This window comes from Nerophis lumbriciformis, linkage group LG09 (assembly GCF_033978685.3).
Source record: "Nerophis lumbriciformis linkage group LG09, RoL_Nlum_v2.1, whole genome shotgun sequence".
Lineage (NCBI taxonomy): Eukaryota > Metazoa > Chordata > Actinopteri > Syngnathiformes > Syngnathidae > Nerophis > Nerophis lumbriciformis.
The window spans coordinates 28,976,783-28,998,361 of record NC_084556.2 but is presented as its reverse complement, the minus strand read 5'-3'; the positions used below and the strand labels follow the sequence as shown (position 1 = coordinate 28,998,361).

At 39.9% G+C, this 21,579-nt stretch overlaps 1 protein-coding gene across 3 annotated transcripts in view; it reads left to right on the top strand.

Annotated features, from left to right (window-relative positions):
• The window catches only part of gabrb4 (gamma-aminobutyric acid type A receptor subunit beta4), a 172,143-nt gene that overhangs the window by 89,692 nt on the left and 60,872 nt on the right, over nt 1-21,579 (top strand). For all 3 annotated transcript variants that reach the window (XM_061962041.1, XM_061962042.2, XM_061962040.2), the window contains one exon: nt 21,270-21,337. In XM_061962041.1, coding sequence (XP_061818025.1) covers nt 21,270-21,337 — 68 coding nt within the window. The remainder of the gene's footprint in view (nt 1-21,269; nt 21,338-21,579) is intronic.

Here is a 21,579-nt window from a genome sequence, read left to right as displayed (position 1 = left end):
GGAAAAAGGCTTCACAAGTGCAGTCGCCATTGAAAACAAAAGCAAACACACACTCGACTGGATAAATCATCATGCTTCTCTTGCAGCACTGAGGGGAAAATGCTGCACAGTTGCTATGGAGCCCCTCTGTTGCTAGGCAATGGGTTTATTATCTGAGTTTTTATATATATATAAGAGGAGAGTGGTGTTTTCGTCTCTGGCCGGCAAATTCATTTTCAGTTGGCTTTACACCCGACAAAATATGTAGAATAATATGACATTGTTCTCCATTTAAATGCAGCTTATCACATTGATTTCTATTCATTGCATATTCAAATGAGTGCACATTTGCATCAAATGTGAGTGTCGTGACAGTGCTCACTGGATGAAGACGTTGATGTATTCTACAGAAAACCATACCTTGGAACATTCCACCAGGGTAGACCATTATTTCTGTTGCCACATTATCGACCTTTCGTTGGATTTTCTTTTGGAATGTGTACCATATAAATGCACAAAGGATTTGGTTTGTTTCACAAGTCAAAGTATTTGAGTGGTATATATCGCACTTTTTGGCCAAAATATCAATTAAAAAAATTGGTACATGAAATATGAAATGATTCACACAGTATTTATGATTTCCCAGTAAAATAATTTTGATAATAGCTTAATAAGAATCCCCATCATGTTTACAACAGTGGCCAATGTCCAATGAAAAAGCATCCTTTTGGTTCTCACTGTTTGTTTCCCCGAAAACAAGCACAACCATTTTCTATTTTTTGATGTCTGTTAAGTAGTGTGATGAAGGATTCACAGAAACCTGTGCACCGCTCAGATTCAAACACTCCCTGGCAGACGAGCACTCGACTCCCTTGACAACTGATAAAGCCTGCAATTATCCAAATGGCAGACTTATCATGTTTCATGAGGCTTGAACAAACACTGTTAACCCGAGCAAACACCAGGCCTTAATGTGTCCACTACTACTCTGTACGTGTGTTAGAATGAGATGCCTTTCATGGATGGTTCTTAATGTTTTGTATTCAGCAAAGGAACTTTAAGATCATATCAACAAACATTTGTGAAATAGGGTTGCGCATTTAAAAACAATATAAAACTTATATATTTGGCCAGCAATAGAGCTTTTAATTTTGATCATGGATGTTGATAACCAGTGTTCGGAAAAACGGCGTTACACAATAACGGCGTTACATAAGTTTTCTAATAACGATTAATCTAATTAGTTTATTTTATGCAGTGATGACATGTCACAAAGCTACATAGCTTAACTTAATTTCCCAGTATCTTGGTGGTAGCTTCACTACTTTTTGAACGAGTAGCAATTCCTGTAGCTTAGCTATTTTAGGCCCACAAAGCGACAACGAGAGGAAATGGATTGCGAATCCAGGCCAAAAAAATACGGAGAAAATACAATGACCTGGATGAATGAGACCATCCATACATACGGAGAAAATCCATGATAATTGGTTGGTGTTCGTAGGATGAGTCACAATTGGCTAAGTTTAGGGCGCAACATTAAGGACTGGCCAATCAGAAGCAAGATAAGGCAGGAAGCAAATTCGTAACAGACACGCACTCATGTCACATGACGATAAGGGAGTCAGAGACAGAGGGACGCTTCAAGCTGACGACTCATAAAAATACAAATAAAATAAAAATAAACATACTTGAAAATGGCAGAGGGATTTTTCCTTTAGTGATGTTGACTACGTCAAGGAAACCCACAACAATGTGTGTCTTTGGCCATATTTAGACAAATGTATGTACCCCTCCAAGGTTTCTCATTGTTCCCATTGGGTTGAGTTTTTTCTTGCCCTGATGTGGGATATGAGCCGAGGATGTTGTTATGGCTTGTGCAGCCCTTTGAGACACTTGTGATTAAGGGCTATATAAATAAACTTTGATTGATGTTCTCCCCGTGACTGCGTGGGTTCCCTCCGGGTACTCCGGCTTCCTCCCACCTCCAAAGACATGCACCTGGGGATAGGTTGATTGGCAACACTAAATTGGCCCTAGTGTGTGAATGTGAGTGTGAACGTTGTCTGTCTATCAGTGTTGGCCCTGTGATGAGGTGGCGACTTGTCCAGGGTGTACACTGCCTACCGCCCGAATGCAGTTGAGATAGGCTCCAGCGACCCACCGCGACCCTGAAAGGGACAAGTGGTAGAAAATGGATGGATGGATAGATGGATGATTGATTGACTTTGAAGAAAACAATGCACAGAACCTTAGTTTTTATTTGTTTACTCTGCAAACTAAAATGATAACTGCTCTCTTCATCTAGGACATCAAACACAAATTTAGGAACACACATTAAGGTGAGTTGAGTTCATGATAAGTTTTGCTGCACATAACCATTACCAACTGTTCCCAAACAACACACAGGTCATTTTTTTTTTCAAGATATAGATAGATGATGTTTTTTTTTGGTTTGTTTTTTGTTTGTTTGTTTTACTGTTGGCAGAGGAAATTAATACCAATATAGTTGTGGGCTAAAAAAAAGGCAAACTAAAATAAATACATACAGTGGGGTGCGGGGACCCCTAGATGTAGTTGTTATTGGGTCCATTTGTACACTCTCGGTTACATTAACATTGATTTTCTACATGTGGGCCCATAGATATGAATGCCGTTAAATGGGGGTCTGTGGCTTAATTCATGTCATACGGGGGGTCATAATGTAGCTTTGATGTAGCAAACTACTTTGGCCGTGTAGCTTGTAGTGTAACTAGCTACAAGTCTCTGGGGATAGCTTCCGCTGTAGCCAAGCTATAATTAATTGAGAGTAACTAGTAGCTTAGCTTACTACATTTTCCAAGTAGCTTGCCCATCACTGCTTTTATGTACGTTACAACATCGTTACCGATACATTTGATGTAACATGGCACGCTACTTTTGAGGCGAACAAAACATCTTTAGAATCCCAGGAAGTTCACTTCAGGAAGTACCTCATACAACTACTAAGGGGGAATAATGAACATTTAAGAAAGTGACAATTTGACAATCATCAAAAATAATACACCTAAAATACCACATTTGTGGCAAGGAGAGACGCATAGTCATTCGCTTCATCAACTATCAGTAAAAACAGTCCACCAGCGCTGCAATCAACAATCTCATCCCTGTCTCCACTACCAATGCTAAGGTAAAACAGCCAATGAGTGCGCCTTTGCTGACATCACGTAACTTGGAAACAGGCACCTCCTTCTAAAGGCACACACTCACACACTCTTTCTCATGAAACCTCTCTTAACTGCATACACCAATTGTATATGAAAGTTAAAATAAGTAACATGAATTACTTTCCCTGGTAATTATTAGATATATTAAAGAATAATTAAGTTAGTAATTCAATTACTTATTTGGGAAAGTAACAATAATGTTCCTAACACTGTTGATGACACATTCTAGCTTTGTCCCACAGATTTCACAGCGACAATCAAACAAGCCCGTCCTTAAAGCACTGTAGCATTCTCACTATCTAGCTCGTGGCTACAGTTCAACTCCACTTCTAAGTCAGCAGTCCTCCATGGCGGAAAATAAACAACAATTTGTACAACTGGAGGACATGCTCCACTGAATGCCTTATGATATGCAAACTGCTAAGCTACAGCTCTTGAATGTAAACAGAGGTGGGTGGATCAATACACATATCAACAGTAATGTGTCAGTGTACGGTCAATACTTCAGGGGTTAGATCGATATTTTTCATTATCAAACAATCTTTTGTTGTTTTTGTTGTCGGAAATAAGTCTCTGCATGTCCACAGGAGGACTTTCAGAGCAAAATGTCATGACCTGATATGACAGGTCTGGCTTTATATTTTCTTTAACAGTGTTTTGTGTTTAGTAAGTGTTAGCGTGACTTCCTCCCTGTTTTTCCACTTCCTGTGCGCTTCCCCTGCCTCGTCACAGCCAGTTTGGAACGCTGGTTGACATACCTGCCTCCGTTTGGTGATTAGGACACAAACTTGTTGAGTCTGGCCCCGTTTACACTGCACACCAAATCTGATTTTTTTGCCCTCAAGTGACGCAGTCTAAGTGCTTCAAATCTGATATTTTGGCATCAGATTCAGGCCACATCTGGAGGTAGTCCTAAATCCGATTGGAATTTGATCTTTTCAAATGGGATTTCAACCTAAACGCAGTGCGACCTGAAATCGACCAGTATGTGACTTTTTTGTCAGCTTTAGGCGAGCCACGTCATTCTTGTGCGCCGGAAAGACGCAGTCGCCAGCGGAAATGGATATTTCATCACAACATCAGGTTTCGGTTTCTGTTTAAGATGACCCAATTTTCGATGCATCACTTATCAATAGTGCGCAAATAAGAGGCTAAATGTAATATATGGATATGTATTTTGATTACGAAGAAATAACGATTGTTGAAAGACCGGAATTGACGCTGTGGCGAATTTACTTACATGTGAATTGAAAAATACAGCTACTGTAGATCCACGCTGATGTCTGTGTATCATCTACTTAACAGCCATAAAAATATTACAATCCTCCCAAATATATTAAACTACATACATCCATGCATACATTATATTATTTTAATTTACTTTCACATAAAAAACACTCATTTTTAAGATGTTGCGGTCAACTTCCTTTGTTTTTATTTTATGGAAGTCGACGTCGAAGCCACATTGGGGCCACATTGGCACCTGTGTGCGTTTACACTGGAGTCTGATAAAAATCAAATTTTACTTACAGCCAGCTGAAAAAAGCAGATCCCAAAAAAAATTCGATTTGGGCCACTTCGGCCTGTAGTGTAAACGTAGTATATCTCTATCGGAGTGCTTTATATGCCAGCGCTGCTTCTCAGACTGCGCTGGTGCATGGTCGTGTGCACACCCTAGTGCAGTGGTTCTCAAACTTGTTTTACACTTCAACTACCGCCATGTAAAGTACCCAAACAACAAAAGAATAAGTGCTTAGTACATTTTATTACAAGTGTACATGTTAGAACAGACAGTAAGCAGCTACTGACAGTAAATTAGTGAGTAGATTATTATTAGTTTTGACAACGTAGTAGAACGTAATGTTACCGCATACGTCAGCAGCTAAATGATTAGCCTTTATAAATTGTTCTACTATCATTTACATTCCAAATATTATAAATCATTGTTTATATATTTTTTTATCAATATCATAGGAGGTTACAAACTATATCACGATATAGATGTTAGGCCTATCGCTCATCCCTAATGTGCATCTAAACTCCTTTCAATCGAAGTGGTTTAGTTAACATAGCCTTAGTTGGCATTGCAGATATCTAGGTGCAATGCTTTCAGAATATCCGCACTGCATCATGCTGAAGGCTGTTTCTAATCTTTAACCCTCTCATGTAGTTCAACAAAATCAAAAAGATGAAAGACAGTATATCTTGCATCATACTCAACATACTATTAAAGAATTGACAGATGTGTGATTCACAACTGAAAGGCAGACTTGCCCTGGATCTCATTAGATTGCGCCGGTTTACCTAATGGTGTGGCCTAATATGGTGTATTTGCCACATTTTTACTTTTAGCCAATATGGAATAGTGTGTGCTTTGGCTGCTATAGTCAGTCCACAATAAAAGTAGCGAGCTAGTCTTTAGCTGATTGCAGGCCAAATGAGCAGCGGAAACCACATTATCATTATTATAAGTCAAATGTAAATTATTGAATGACGTGACGCTTCATATGAAATTTTACCCCAGACACATTCCTTGGCCATATCAACCTCTCTTACTGATTAGAATATGAAGACAGTTTCCCCCATTTAACTTCTGGTGCCTCTCGTAGTGCGTAGCACAAAGTCTTAGGTTCACGTCCATGTCTGAGATAAAAGTTTTTAAACTTATGTTTTAATGATGTTAAAATGGTTTATTATGATAAACTTCAACATAGTAATTTTTAAAAAGTGGATTGTTCATTGTGTTGCTCAAGATGGTATTATTTGTATGGTGCTGGGATGATTTCAGCCTTTCAAAGCTCCTCGCGAACCTCCAATTTTTGACCTCGGAATTTGTCAAATCCTGGTTACAGCCCTGCTTGTGACAACCCGTGCAAAGTTGCCCCTCACCCCCTTTGTTGTCCAAATCTCCCTAAACTTGGCTCAAACGTTTGCGCTGCAAACATTTTCGTTTGTGCCGTTACGATTTTTAATTCATTCTAAAATACATTTCCTGACTTGTGATGTCATCCAACCACCCACCTTGTCCAAATCACCGTAAACGTGTTCCATTTGTTACCGCATTTTTCGGAGTATAAGTCGCACCGGAGTATAAGTCGCACCTGCCGAAAATGCATAATAAAGAAGGAAAAAACATATATAAGTCGCACTGGAGGATAAGTCGCATTTTTTGGGGAAATGTATTTGATAAAACCTAACACCAAGAATAGACATTTGAAAGGCAATTTAAAATAAATAAAGAATAGTGAACAACAGGCTGAATAAGTGTACGTTATATGAGGCATAAATAACCAACTGAGAACGTGCCTGGTATGTTAACGTAACATATTATGGTAAGAGTCATTCAAATAACTATAACATATAGAACATGCTATACGTTTACCAAACAATCTGTCACTCCTAATTGCTAAATCCCATGAAATCTTATACGTCTAGTCTCTTACGTGAATGAGCTAAATAATATTGTTTGATATTTTACGGTAATGTGTTAATAATTTCACACATAAGTCGCTCCTGAGTATAAGTCGCACCCCCAGCCAAACTATAAAAAAAACTGTGACTTATAGTTCGAAAAATACGGTACTTGCATAAGATCACCGTCAAGCATGTCAAGCACGACCTACTCAGTGGCCTAGTGGTTAGAGTGTCCGCCCTGAGATCGGTAAGTTGTGAGTTCAAACCCTGGCTGAGTCATACCCAAGACTATAGTGGTTAGAGTGTCCGTCCTGAGATCGGTAGGTTGGGAGTTCAAATCCCGGCCGAGTCACACCAAAGACTATAAAAATGGGACCCATTACCTCCCTGCTTGGCACTCAGCATCAAGGGTTGGAATTGGGGGTTAAATCACCAAAATGATTCCCGGGCGCAGCCACCGCTGCTGCCCACTGCTCCCCTCACCTCCCAGGGGGTGATCAAGGGTGATGGGTCAAATGCAGAGAATAATTTCGCCACACCTAGTGTGTGTGTGACAATCATTGGTACTTTAACTTTAACTTTTAAAAATGGGACCCATTACCTCCCTGCTTGACACTCAGCATCAAGGTTTGGAATTGGTGGTTAAATCACCATAAAATGATTCCCGGGTGCGGCCACCGCTGCTGCCCACTGCTCCCCTCTCCTCCCAGGGAACGAACCAGGGGATGGGTCAAATGCAGAGGACAACACACATAGTGTGTGTGTGACAATCTCTGGTACTATAACTTTAACTTAACTTGTTGCAGATGAATGAGACTCCATTCGTTTAGCACCGAAATGAAACAACGATTACTACAATCTTTTTTTTTGTTGGGTCACTACCTTTTACGTCGTTGTGAAACCAAGTATTGGTACCCATCACTACTTAAAATTGTTTTGCGTTTCATTTTTACCTTCTCAGCTCAACTTCTTTTTAAATTTACATGGAGGTTAGGAATGCCACGTAATTACCCGTAGAGCGTACAGTTGAGGTGTTATGATGGTGACAGCTTGAACCTGCAAATGATCATTAACCCCTGTCCAGCCAAACCATGAAGGAAAGTAACACCTGATTAAAAAAGACGTATCAACATAATCTAAATATATTCATATACACAAATACCTGCAAAAGTCAGCAGTTCTTGGCCTTTTCAGTAACACCTGAGCCATGATCTGGTTCAATCATCTCTACTGGCTGATGAGGTACTGGTAGAAAATAACTGGCAGCAGACCAAACACATAAATCTAGTTTGTAGTCTATTAGCCAGATCACCTCTCTGATTACCCGCCCTCTGCCCGAGTGCAGCTGGGATAGGTCACATCCATCTTCCTCTTCACCTTCTTCCTGACCCGACTATTTCATTTTTATTTCAGCCTGTGTTCAGTTCTCGGAAACCACAGAGTAATGACAGGCTCCAAATCTTTCCTCTGTCATTCGCTGCAATCACAAGAGAGAAGCACTTCTTACTGAATGGTGATTGGGCAGAGCGTGCAGATCTCAGGCACATGGCTACTTTCAATATGATTCGTAATAGCGGGCGTGGTCTGGGCATGCCCTGCCACGCAAATGTCTGCGGTCAATTCCACGTGGAATGTGCTTGGGTTTAATACATCTCTTTTTTTTCTTGCGTACAATGTTTTCTGGATTTTAATGTATGGCCCCTTGGATGAGGCCCCTGATCACGGACCGTATAACCACCCGTGCTGCCTTTCAGATAACCAACCGTATTAAAGGTTAAGGAGCATGTGTTGTCCAAATAAATTGTGTACAATCTGCGTTGATGTTAAAAGCACTATTTAATTTTTTGCATGAATAATCACATGCATTAACACATTAACGTTGACAGCCCTAGTTAAAAGGTAGTGATGCATGTAAGGACTTGGCCGGAGTTATGTCAGGAAAATGTATTGAACTATGTTTCTGTTACCATCCATGCATCCATCCATCTTCTTCCGCTTATCCGAGGTCAGGTCGCGGGTGCAGCAGCCTAAGCAGGGTAACCCAGACTTCCCTCTCCCCAGCCACTTCGTCCAGCTCCTCCCGGGGAATCCCGAGGCGTTCCCAGGCCAGCAGGGAGACATAGTCTTCCCAACGTGTCCTGGGTCTTCCCCACGGCCTCTTACCGGTAGGACATGCCCGAAACACCTCCCTAGGCCGAACCACCTCAACTGGCTCCTCTCGATGTGGAGGAGCAGTGGCTTTACTTTGAGCTCCCCCTGGATGGCAGAGCTTCTCACCCTATCTCTAAGGGAGAGCCCCGCCACCCGGCGGAGGAAACTCATTTCGGCCGCTTGCACCCGTGATCTTGTCTTTTCGGTCATAACCCAAAGCTCATGACCATAGGTGAGGAAGGGAACATAGATCGACCGGTAAGTTGAGAGTTTTGCCTTCCGGCTCAGCTCCTTCTTCACCACAACGGATCGATACAGCGTCCGCATTACTGAAGACGCCGCACCAATCCGCCTGTCGATCTCACGATCCACTCTTCCCTCACTCGTATGTCAAAAACTTAATTTTGCATTTCTTTCATGTCAATTTATTTCGGTACAAAACATGTTTCTAATCAAATGTAAGTTTGATCAAAAAAGTTTCAAAATTATTTCCCATGAATAAAACAGTGTGAGAAAAACATGGAAATGGTAGGGGAGTGTCTTCTAATAAAATTCTGCTTAGGGGCTCAATTTAGCATGTGGCGGTCTTGTGAGTACGTACTTTATGTGAATTCCACTGTGACAACTCACATAAGCTATCTTTGTTCGCTGAACTGAGGTCTTATGAGGAAGGTGATTTTATTATTATTTATTTTTTCATAGTCCCGCCCGACTGCGTAGTCACTAGCTTCTTTCCAATGTCACCCAATTGGATGAAATGGCCGATAGTTAATCACAGGACAATTAAAATCTAAACTGAACTTACAGTAGTAAGTACAGTAGTATCCATCCATCCATCCATTTTCTACCGCTTATCCCCTTCGGGATGCGGGGGGCGCTGGAGCCTATCTCAGCTACAATCGGGCGGAAGGCGGGGTACACCCTAGACAAGTCGCCACCTCATCACAGGGCCAACACAGATAGACAGACAACATTCACACTCACATTCACACACTAGGGCCAATTTAGTGTTGCCAATCAACCTATCCCCAGGTGCATGTCTTTGGAGGTGGGAGGAAGCCGGAGTACCCGGAGGAAACGCACACAGTCATGGGGAGGACATGCAAACTCCATACAGAAAGATCCCGAGCGCAGGAGCGAACCCAGGACCTTCGTATCGTGAGGCAGACGCACTAACCCCTCTTCCACCGTGCTGCCCTCTCAATACTATGTAATTATTATTAAAACACTTCAACAACATGGCCTTACAGAAACTGATGTGTTTTTAGAGCTCGGAATTTCACAAAACAATTTCAGCTGAAATTATACTGAAAGTACCCGGATTCTATTTTATTGTGGGATGCTTTTAAATGGTTCAATTGCGCTTGAGAGCTGTAATCGTGATTGCAGTGTGAAGGTAAGATATGAAGCCAATAGCACTGTTTCCCGATGACCGTGATTGATTAGGAATAATTATGCAGTTGATTTGGCCATGACTGGAACGGCCTGTTTGATGAAGTCTGGAAGCAGCATTGCAATCTAACTTTTGCATTTACCAACACACTGCCTGTTCTTTGCAATGTTCTGCGGCTTTGTCAGCTCAATGACAAATATTTCGGATGTCTTGTGATTTAATAATAATCACCCCCGTTACCATAGTGATAGCTAGAGGATACATTGTATAACCTGAATGATGCCAAGCCTCAAGAAGATCCAGTCAACCAATATAGAGATTGTTGATGTTTTTATGCCATTGAAGTCACTAGTGTGCATGGTTACATGTAGTTGTTGTAGACAAAAGCCTATTTTAATACTGTATGTTCCTTTTTTGGGATTTTGCACATTTGGTCAGCATCCACGTCTGAAACTGTGATCCACTGAGTTTTCTTCATTAATGTCTCAGCAGAGCAGAAGCCACATACGCCTACCATCTATTTATAACTATTAAAAACTAGCAAAATCACGGAAGCACCTGTTTGATATTGTCGACAAAAATCTTCAATAAAACTTGTCGCCGAAAAATGTATCTGTCAATAATGGCTTGTCAGACATCAGGAGGATGTGATCTCGGTAAGATAGTTAGCTTGTAAGCTATCTAGCTTACAAGCGAATAACAGAAAGGCAGAGTTGCAAAATGTGTTAGTTGGACCATCAGTGGTACTGTTTATGCATGTGTAGTCTATTATGTCTTAAACGTGGAGTTTGAGTTGACTGATGCTTCAAAGCAATCTATAAAAACTGTTCAAATGAAAAAAAAAATGTAACTGTATTTGAGCATTTCTGTTTAACATATAACAAACACCACTGCAGTGCTCACACGTTGTATATTTTAGATGCAACATCAGTTGAATGAAATCTGTATTACGTTCACAAATAATTAAGGTTGTGATGATTTTATGTTGTTTTTTTGTAATCCAGCAACTGAGCCACAAGTGCAGCTTGAGCAGCTTTATTTTGAGAAAGCTGTCCTGACAAAGCGAGAGTCGGTTTTCACTAAAGCGACATCAAAATATGCAGAAAGCGAGACTTTGCTTTCCCGCTTCATCTTCATCTCACAAATAGATGTACTTTGACATCTCTGGAGAAAACGGTTACTGGTTGCCTTGACAAAGGGCAATGGTAAATGGACCTTCTTCCCCACTCACAACACCCCTACCCCTTTCTTTCCTTTTTTTTTCTTTTTTCTTTTTCATTTTTGCGAAGAGTTGGGTCAGGGAATATGACAAAGCTTCAGGGCATTTAGTGCTGTGGGAGGACAGGGCCTGCAGGAGAAAATAGGATTATAGGACATGAGAGAAAGAGTACAACATGCCTTGCATAGTTTGTACAGTATTATACCATCAGTATTTGAAGAAAATATTTAAAAAAATGTAAAGGTGCCAATTAATATTCCATGACATCAAATGAAGTCTGCGGAATTTGTTGTTTTTAATTTGCCAAAGGATGAATTAGTATTATACAAAATAATGCTATGAACAGAAGTATTGATACACTTTGCTATAACCTCTAGAGCAGGATGGGCAAACTCCGTCCCGCGGGCCACACCCAGCCCAATGGTCTTTTTAATCTGGCCCGCCAAATATTAGAACATAATTGAGCAAATATCTGTTTTGAGGATTGCCACAACAAAACTGATACTCGACTTTGATGCACTGACAAAAAAAGGGTGATCAACAACACTGCTCCCACTAAATAGAATGTAAGTGTTAACCCTTTAATACCATTTTTATACTTCTTTGACGTTCTGACATGATATTGTTGGAAATAGATATATTATAATTAAATAGGGCACGTCTGAGAAGTCTACTCTTAGTTGCAAAAGATATGATATGCTTTGAAATGTGTCATGTGCTCGCCTGGCCAGTCTGTCAAATTCAAAAAGCTAATATGGCCCCTGAGCCCAATAGTTTGCCCACCTCTGCCCTACAATTGTCTTCACAAGACACTTTTGGAAATACCTTATTAATGAGGGTCTGGTTAATGATCGTTGATCTAGTAGTTCATCGCTAAGTTGCCTAATGTCTGGTGTCTTGCTCACAAAATCAGGAAAATGCCCATACTCACACAGTTAGAAATATTGAAATGTCTGAAATAATTTTGTATTATGAATCATTTAAATTCAGTTGGAAGTATTTGATGTACAATAGTCAACCCCTGAATGGTTCATAGATTAAGGGCCTGATCTAGTAGGATCCAAATGCTACACACTTAACAGTAAGTGTAAACAATAAAATGTATATTATTAGTGGGCATGTTGCAGGTATAAATTAAGACAATTAATTACATTTATAATAAGTCCAAAAGTGGTGCAGACCACCCAACTTAAATGAAGATTGTGTGTGTACCAGCAACTGTGCCTAAGGAGACACCCATTTCCCTCCACATCCTTGACCTAAAATGGTCCAACCAGTGCTGTTTTATTAAGTGATTTCAATATTGTTGTGTATTTTTAATCCTGTGTAATTGTAATTGTGGATTTTAAATGCGCCATAAGAGGACTACAGATGGAAATTAGCATGGTGCTAAATCTGGCGCAGCCATCTTCTTAATGTAACTGCACATTGTTTGTTTCTATTTGTTTATTTGAAGGACAAACAAGTATTTTTAAAATGCAGCACACTCCACCTTTTTGGGTGATATACCGTAGAAGCGCGACCTGGACAACAGAATCAATTTTTAGCAAGCCAAAAGTGCGCTGCGGTGTTATTGTGCATTTGGAATAATCCAGAAATGAATGTAAGAATGCATGAAAATGCATTTTGCAAAAAAAGATGTTAACATATATTAATATGTCTCTAATAAAAAAAAAACACCAGCAGACACCAAAACAAATCGATTAATTTATTTTAATCAGCCCTGAAGTCATCCAGTAACTACACAATTGGAAAATGATATTGCTAAATTGGCATTTTGTCCAATAAGTCTATTTCTTACAAGAACATATAGTTTGACAGAGGATTCATCTGTCCATCGATCACCTTCTTTCTCACAGCCATTTCTGCGTAACAGTGCCAGTTTGCACACATATTTCAAACGTGCTAAGTATAGACAAATAACAGCAATCGCAAAACAGTTTCAGTCTTGATGAATCACATTGCGAGAGCAAAATTATTATAGTTGTATCTCCTTCTCCCAGTATTATGGGCGTTCTAATAATCAGCCTAAATCTGCATATACTTTACATGAAAACAGAGGCCATGGATTGCATTCTCTATTTGGCTCATTTAAGAGATGCAATTATTTGGGCAACAAGCTTAGTTGATCAGCTCTGCAAGTTTGCAAGTTTTAATACACACACACCTTTAGTAAATCAGGCCATATTCATGGTCGTAACTACCATTGAAGACACCGAGGTCATGTCTTCATACAGATATGATTGACTGCAAATATAGACTTAGACTTCCTTTTATTGTCATTCATATTTGAACTTTACAGTACAGATAAGAACAACATTGTGTCAAGACTTGGACTATGGCGTGGTTTGTTCTCCCGTGGTGCAAATGAACATTTGGACCAAACATGGCGTGAAGGTGAAGACATATTTAATTTTACTATAACAAAAAGAACAAACTAAAGGTGCGCACAAGGCGGAAGTACAAACTTGACAAATGAAACCAATACTTGCACGTGGGCAAAAAACTAAGGACATGAACAAAAGTCGCTAACTGTGGCATGAATCAAAAAAACTTACTTGGACAGGGCATGAAGTACGCAGAGGTAAACAGAGTGTGACAGGGGTATGATGTCGCCAGACAGACAGCCTGACAACTGGAAGCTTAAATAATAGTGAAATGATTAAAGACAGGTGCGTGAGTCGTGAGGGCAGGTGAAAACTAATGGGTTGCTATGGTGACAAACAAGAGTGCACAATGAGTCCAAACGTGGAACAGGTGAAACTAATGGGTAACTATGGAAACAAGACAAGGGAGTGAAAAGCCAGAAACTAAAGAGTCCAATAACTAAACAAAACAAAACATGACATGACTAAAACAAAACATGATTACACAGACATGACACATTGTGTTGCATTAGCTCGTTGTAGTGCAGGATAAACGAGCAATAAGGTGCAGTTGTAAATAAATAGATTACTGTATGGATAAAAATATTGCACTTTTTCATATGCATCCACGTTTATGGATGTATGTTATATTGTCTTTATATTCCAGCAAGTTAATCTGTTTTTGGGGGGAATTGAGGGGATTATTATGATGCGTTCAAGAGTCTTATGGCCTGAGGGAAGAAGCTGTTACAGAACCTGGAGGTTCTGCTATGGAGGCTGCGGAACCTCTTTCAGTCCTTGGTGGGGGTAGGAGGAGTCTCTACAGATTTTCTGAGCCCTGGTCAGGCAGCGGCTTTTTGCGATTTCCTGGATAGGAGGAAGAGGAGTCCCGATGATCTTTTCCGCCGTCCTCACCACTCTCTGCAGAGCCTTCCAGTCTGAGAGACTTTGTGTAGGATATTGAGTGCACTGTAAATCACCGTGCTGTAGAGCAGTGGTCCCCAAACACCGGGCCACGGCCCAGTACCGGTCTGTGGATCGATTGGTACCGAGCCGCACAAGAAAAAGACAAAAAAAAATACAGGAAATACAAATGTAGTCAATATTGTCTGCCAATTGTCAAGCCCCTACACAAATACAATAATACAGAACAAGAAATAATAGTGAACTGAAGTTCTCAGACAAAAAATACACTTTTCTGTTGTCGCGCGGATGTCTACCTCTCACGTTGATATCGTTGACTAAAGGGAAGTAGAACGACGTGTCCAACACATATAAAGAGGCAGGTGTCACAACAATCATTGCAGTAGGGGTAACACAGCTCCACAAATTGACACATTTTCATGTAATGTACACATTTTGTGTAATTATAACAATAATACAACATTATACAATACATTACATTTACATGACATCATTGACCTTGTTACATATACACACTGCTTATGTTAAAGGAACTATACTGTTCTCTGCTCAGATTATCTGCTTTAAGGAATGACCGGAGAGGTTTTATTTTTCATTGTCCAGTGCAGTGTTGTCCCGATACCAATATTTTGGTACCGGTAACAATATTTTTCCGATACTTTTCAGTACTTTTCGGTACTTTTCTAAATAAAGGGGACCACAAAAAATTGCATTTTTGGTTTTATTTTAACAAAAAATATTACGGTACATCAAACATATGTTTCTTATTGCAAGTTTGTCCTTAAATAAAAAAGTGAACATACAAGACAACTTGTCTTTTATTAGTAAGTAAGCAAACAAAGGCTCCTAATTTAGCTGCTGATGTATGCAGTAACATATTGTGTCATTTATTATTCTATTATTTGGCGGGTGGCGGACCGGTACTTTTCAGAGGCGGTATAGTACCGAAAGTGATTCATTAGTATCGCAATACTATACTAATACCGGTATACCGTACATCCGTAGTCCAGTATGCACCCTGCCTTCCGCCCAAATGCAGCTGAGATAGGCATTTATACATAAATAATGGAACTTATATAGCCTAAATTTAACAACATACCAAAGGACAATAATAATAATAACATTGTACAACCTAAATGTTACTTTTACTCTTGTACTGCTTGTATTTTGTTGATTACATTCTGTCATTCTTATTTAAATGTTGATGTGAAGGAGTTGTATTTCATTTTACTGAGGGCTCATGTCATACAAATGGCAGAGGGGGAGAGAGTGATAGAATGTGGAGAGAAGGGACAAACAGTGGATGGAGGAATGAAAAAAAGAACAGCGTGAAAGCAGAAGTTGCAGAATTTTGACCTCTGTATTTGTCAAATCCTGGTTATGGCCCTGGCCTTATGACGTGTGTCTCGAGAAACTCCAACTCTTTAAGTACACTTAGATATAATACTGGGTTTTCCTTCAGCAGAATGTTCTCAAAATGTCTTGTTTGCAGTCAAGGTTTCTTTAAAATGTTCTCTTCCTTGCATGAACAGATGGTGCTAAGAGCTACCCGAAGTCCCCTTGCATCTTTTTTCACCCCCGTTTTTATTGATATTGGGCCAAACCACTTTGTACATTGGGGCATCACGAACATGCCTGACACCACACTCTTTTCCAAGCATAATCTATATCAAAAAGCCAGTTGGTATTTAACACTAACATCTATCTGTGCCAAAACACCATATTAGAATATCTAACATCTTGTGCCAAGGATGTCGTTGTGGCTTGTGCAGCCCTTTGAGACACTTGTGATTAAGGGCTATATAAATACATTTCGATTGATTGATTGTACTTTTAGTATGTAAAGTGTTTTATCACAAAGTGGGATAAAAAATGAAGCACTGTGATGGAGATAATGTTTTATTATAGCAGATGTTATTTGTGGTGGCATAGAAGCACATGGCATTATAATGAGGTGTTTTTAGATTGTGCTGATGTAATTATTAGTTTTTTAAAAACTGCATATGACTTCAAAAATTAGTGGATTTAATCAGTGTCGGTTTTGAAAAGAGGTTAATTCGATTATAAAAAAGCTCAGATTTGTATTGTGTTGCTTCAATGATTAATTAATAAAACGTATATAAAATCCAGACTGCTCCAAGAGAGCACACATTAGAGTGGTGCAGATACGGTGCTGTAGGTCACGCCCGGGTCATGTGGCCGTCTGACTGTGAGGGGGAAACAGCAGAGTGCCGAGAAAGACCCTCACAGAAGAGAGCAAAGAGCCCAAAGTAGACGAGAGAAGCTGTCAAAGGCTTTGCAATCATTTCAAACCGAAAAAGTGTGAAATGTTTGCAGTGTCAAACGGAGCTGACATTTCACAATAGCACCACATCGATGTTGCAGCTTAATACGAGAAATCATCCTGCACGTATAATAGTAATACCATGGCAAAAGTGCAAATTCACGGTTATGTGCATTTGGGTGATCAGAAAATCCTTGTTTACCGTATTTTCCGGACTAATAATAATAACTGGGATTTATATAGCGCTTTTCTAAGTACCCAAAGTCGCTTTACATGTAGAACCCATCATTTATTCACACCTGGTGGTGGTAAGCTACTTTCATAGCCTGGGGTCGACTGACGGAAGCGTGGCTGCAATTTGCGCCAACGGCCCCTCTGACCACCACCTATCATTCATCATTCAATTCACCGGTGTGAGTGGCACCAGGGGCAAAGGGTGAAGTGTCCCGCCCAAGGACACAACGGCAGCGATTTTTGGAGGGTAAGAGGCGGGGAGCGAACCTGCAACCCTCAGGTTTCTGGCACGGTTGCTCTACCCACTACGCCATGCCGCCCCCACTAAATAGTGCACCAGTATATACGCCACACCCACTAAATTTTAGAAGAAAACAATATATTTTTATTGTATCTGCTGCACCGGACTATAAGCTGCAGATATATACGTCGTGAAATGAGTTATTTACACAGGAATATTTTTTTAAATGTTTATATCCATACCTTAATTGTTTCCAAACAATGCCTGTAACAAGGCAATAAAACAGCTGATCAAGCAAACAGAAGTCATCATCATGGACCCACTAGCTGCAGAAGCTAGCTCTCCAATCAGCGAAAGAGACTCAATAAGTCCACTGTGACGTTTTGATGATTTTATGAAACTGGAACAATACAAACAGAATGCCATTGTAGGTTAATAAAACTAACACAGACACTCATACACGTGTTAGCATATTAGCCAATGCTAACGACTCTAGCTAGTTTACATTACGATAGCACATACGAATATGCATGAAAACAATACTATCAAACATGTGACAGTTGAGTTATTCAGTTAGTAAAACTTACAAACGTTGCTTGGAGAAATGAATGAAGAATCCTTTCAACCAGAAAGTCTATGAACAACTAGAAGACGGACCGGCACCTGTACTTCCGGTTTAAATACTGTAGACATCCACAATGCAGCACCTTCAGTGAGCAAATTCGTCCAAAAAATGCCGCCATAGCACAAAGAATAACATACCCTTTCACAACTTTTTGTTTAATTCAAAACGTTATTGGCATTAGCGAAAACAAATCCATAAATTAGCCGAACCATTTTATAAGCCGCAGGGTTCAAAGCGTTGGAAAAGTGTAACGTCTTATAGTCTGTAATTTATGGATGATGACACTTTGTTCTTTTGTGCAGAGTAGGTGAGTGATTGCTAAGATACTAAGAAAATAAGAGAGAACTTCCTTAAAGAAAGTTGAGTTTTTCCTGTTACCATTTCCTGTACACCTCAAGCTCTTACAATATGTTGCGCTTTCCTTGAGACGTTTGGTTTTATCCACCCCCTCTGACACACATATCCCGACCTGTTATATGCTGCGCACCAGGATTGCACACAATTCCAGTTTGATTTGAGATTGTCTCCCAAGTTCTATTTCGATGCCATGAATATGGATCAAATTTAAATTGAGGTTGCGAACAAGAAGCATAATTGGAATTCAAATGAAAGCAAGTGGAAGTTTATGAATTTCCTCTTGGTGTCAAGACTAGGACCATGGCTTGGTTTGTTCTCCCGAGGTGCAAGTGATTTGGACCAGATGTGGCGTGAAGGTGAATACATGATTTATTTAAACACTATAACTACAAAAAAAAGTACAAACGAAAAGCGCGCACAGTGGCGGAGAAACGACTTGGCTATGAAAACACATACTTGCACAAAGGCAGAAACTATGAACAACAAAAAACACTAACTGTGGCTTAATAAACAAGAACTTACTTGGCATGGAACCGGCATGAAAAAAGAGCAGCAGGGGTCTTAAGGGTGTGTGCAGAAGCATAAATGCGGGATGTCGTCAGAACGACAAACTGAAAACAATGAACTTAAATACTATAGACATGATTAGTGAAAGCAGGTGCGTGACTCAAAACGTGAAACAGGTGCGTGACGTGACAGGTGAAAACTAATGGTTGCTATGGTGACAAAACAAAACAAAAGTGCACAAAAAGTCCAAAAACAAAACCGAACATGACTAAAACAAAACATGATCACACAGACATGACACTTGGTAGTTTTGTGTATACCAGAATCATGCTTTACAGCAGGGGTTCTTGACCTTTTTGACCCCAGGGCCCTTTTTTTTTTTTTACTACAGAGGGGCCTTGGGCCCACTCAAATATTACCACAGAATTAGTGATCTTACTGTTGATTTCAATGTTATAATATTTATGTCTAACCTACTTACAGTTTAAGAGGATAAACATTGTAAAACCATTCACACTCGCATTCACACACTGTGGTCAATTTACTTTTGCCAATCAGCCTATCCATGTGCATGTAATAAATATTAATCTGTTTTCACCCCTCATCTTTATGGCGCCCTCAACAGCATTGCCAATAGCTAAAACTGCCACTGGATTTAATGTTTGCATGAAATTGTGGATGTACACATTAGGAAGTAATGATTCCTCCTTTTCTGTTGATGTAGAAAAAGTATCGTCTGAAGTCGGCTCCTGCTAATTACTTTCAAGTTCATTACAGGCTCACTGTGAATGGATTCTCCTTGTAAACCAAGTTGTCTGAATATTTTAGAGGGCCAAGTGTTTACGGGACATATAAGCGAGTTGTTTTGTTTACAGCATGTACTCCAATCATGTAAACGAGGCATAGTTTGTTCTTGCCGCTCCTTTACATTCATTGCTTTCATTAACATTAGCGTGGATGACTGCATATTTCCTCACTGGGCCCACGGAGTAATGTATCCCTGTTTTATGTTTTATGAGCCGCTACAGCTGACTTAGTTTGTCGCGGTTGTCATGCATGTGGCAAGATTTGTGCATTGTTTGATTGAAAATATTATCATATATGTTACTCTATTTGTGCAAATGGTGCATAATCCAAAGTATAAGCAATATGACATAGCCTATATGTAAAGTGGTGGTGAATACATTTAAAGGAAAATAGTGCATGGCTGGCCAGTTTGTGGTTTAAAAAATAGTACAATTAAATAGAGCTGAAACTATAGTTTGTGCATGTTAACCATACACATATAACGGAATGTTTCAATTAGAATAAATGCAAATTAAATCCTCACACCCCCATCTCAAATCTGTAACAATTGAGTCTGGTCTTATCACAATTAAAACTTGCTGTGATACGAAGTCTGCGACATTTTTTTTTTTAACTCCACAACAATTCCCTCCTTCTTTCCATGCTGGCCTGTTGTCTTTTTCAGATGCAAAATTGAGTTAACAAAATGGATAAAACTTGTCAAAAGGCAAATAAAGCACAGAAAATGCACACACTGAAGCACTGCCAAGTGACTAGTAATGTTCTGTACTGCGTAGCAAGTGACGTGGCACCGCCTTTCCAAAAATGCTGCGCTTTACGACAAACAATGGCTGCAGGCGGGACACAAAAATGAATGAATGAAGCATTCGTACACATAGACATGGTTTGCATATTGAGGCATATTTGGCTTGATATTAAAGTTTGTAAACTGAAAAGTTGGCAAACAGAGGGGTTTGTAAATTGAGGTTTGGATATCATATGGATTTGGATATCATATTTTCAGGTAACAGTGTACACAAACACGTTTTTTTTTTTGTAAACTTACAAGATCTTCTACCGGCGTGGCTCGGTTGGTACAGTAGGAAGGGGATTCATATGGTCCCATTGGTCACGGTTTACCTGACACATGAAATGTGACAAATTGGGGGGTGCACTATCCACTTCAGCCGCCAGATTGCAGTAAAGTGTGGAATACCTTAAAATCTGTTTTGTGGCAATTCCAACTTTGACCACAGCGTCAGTTTCTATATAGAGTGGCACTTTCCATCATGTCCAGCAGACTGCATTGCAAAGTGTTTAACCCCCCCCTCCTCCCATGCAAGAACCACCGAGGAATTGGGCCATATAAATACCTTCCCTACTGTAGAGCGGTCGTTCCAGCAAATTTTAGGGTTCCAGGTTCATGTGTTCCGTCATCCTAGTCACTGCTGTTGCGTCCGAGGGCATGACACTTTACACACTGGTTGAAATGTAGCTTAAAGATGTAGACAATGTGTTTCACTGTGTAAATATCTTTGACGCGCTATATACAAATAATTCACTTCACTTCTTCTGTGCTTCCTCAGGTTCTCCAGTCATTGTTGGGATGAGCATCAACATAGCAAGCATCGATTCCATCTCAGAAGTAAACATGGTGAGTACGACAGTGGACAATCATTCGACCTCAAGTCTTTCATAGAGGTCCTCTATTCCGCCCATAAAACCCAATAAATAACCATCCAAAAAGCACCAACAGTATTCCATTTACACTTGAATATTAACCAAATATTAGTGATATTGTTATTATAAGCGCTAACGCAGATAAACTATTCATAGCGGCGACTTGATCACCCGTTTATGCTGCTATGTTTACATCATCGAATGGTAAGCTGTTTG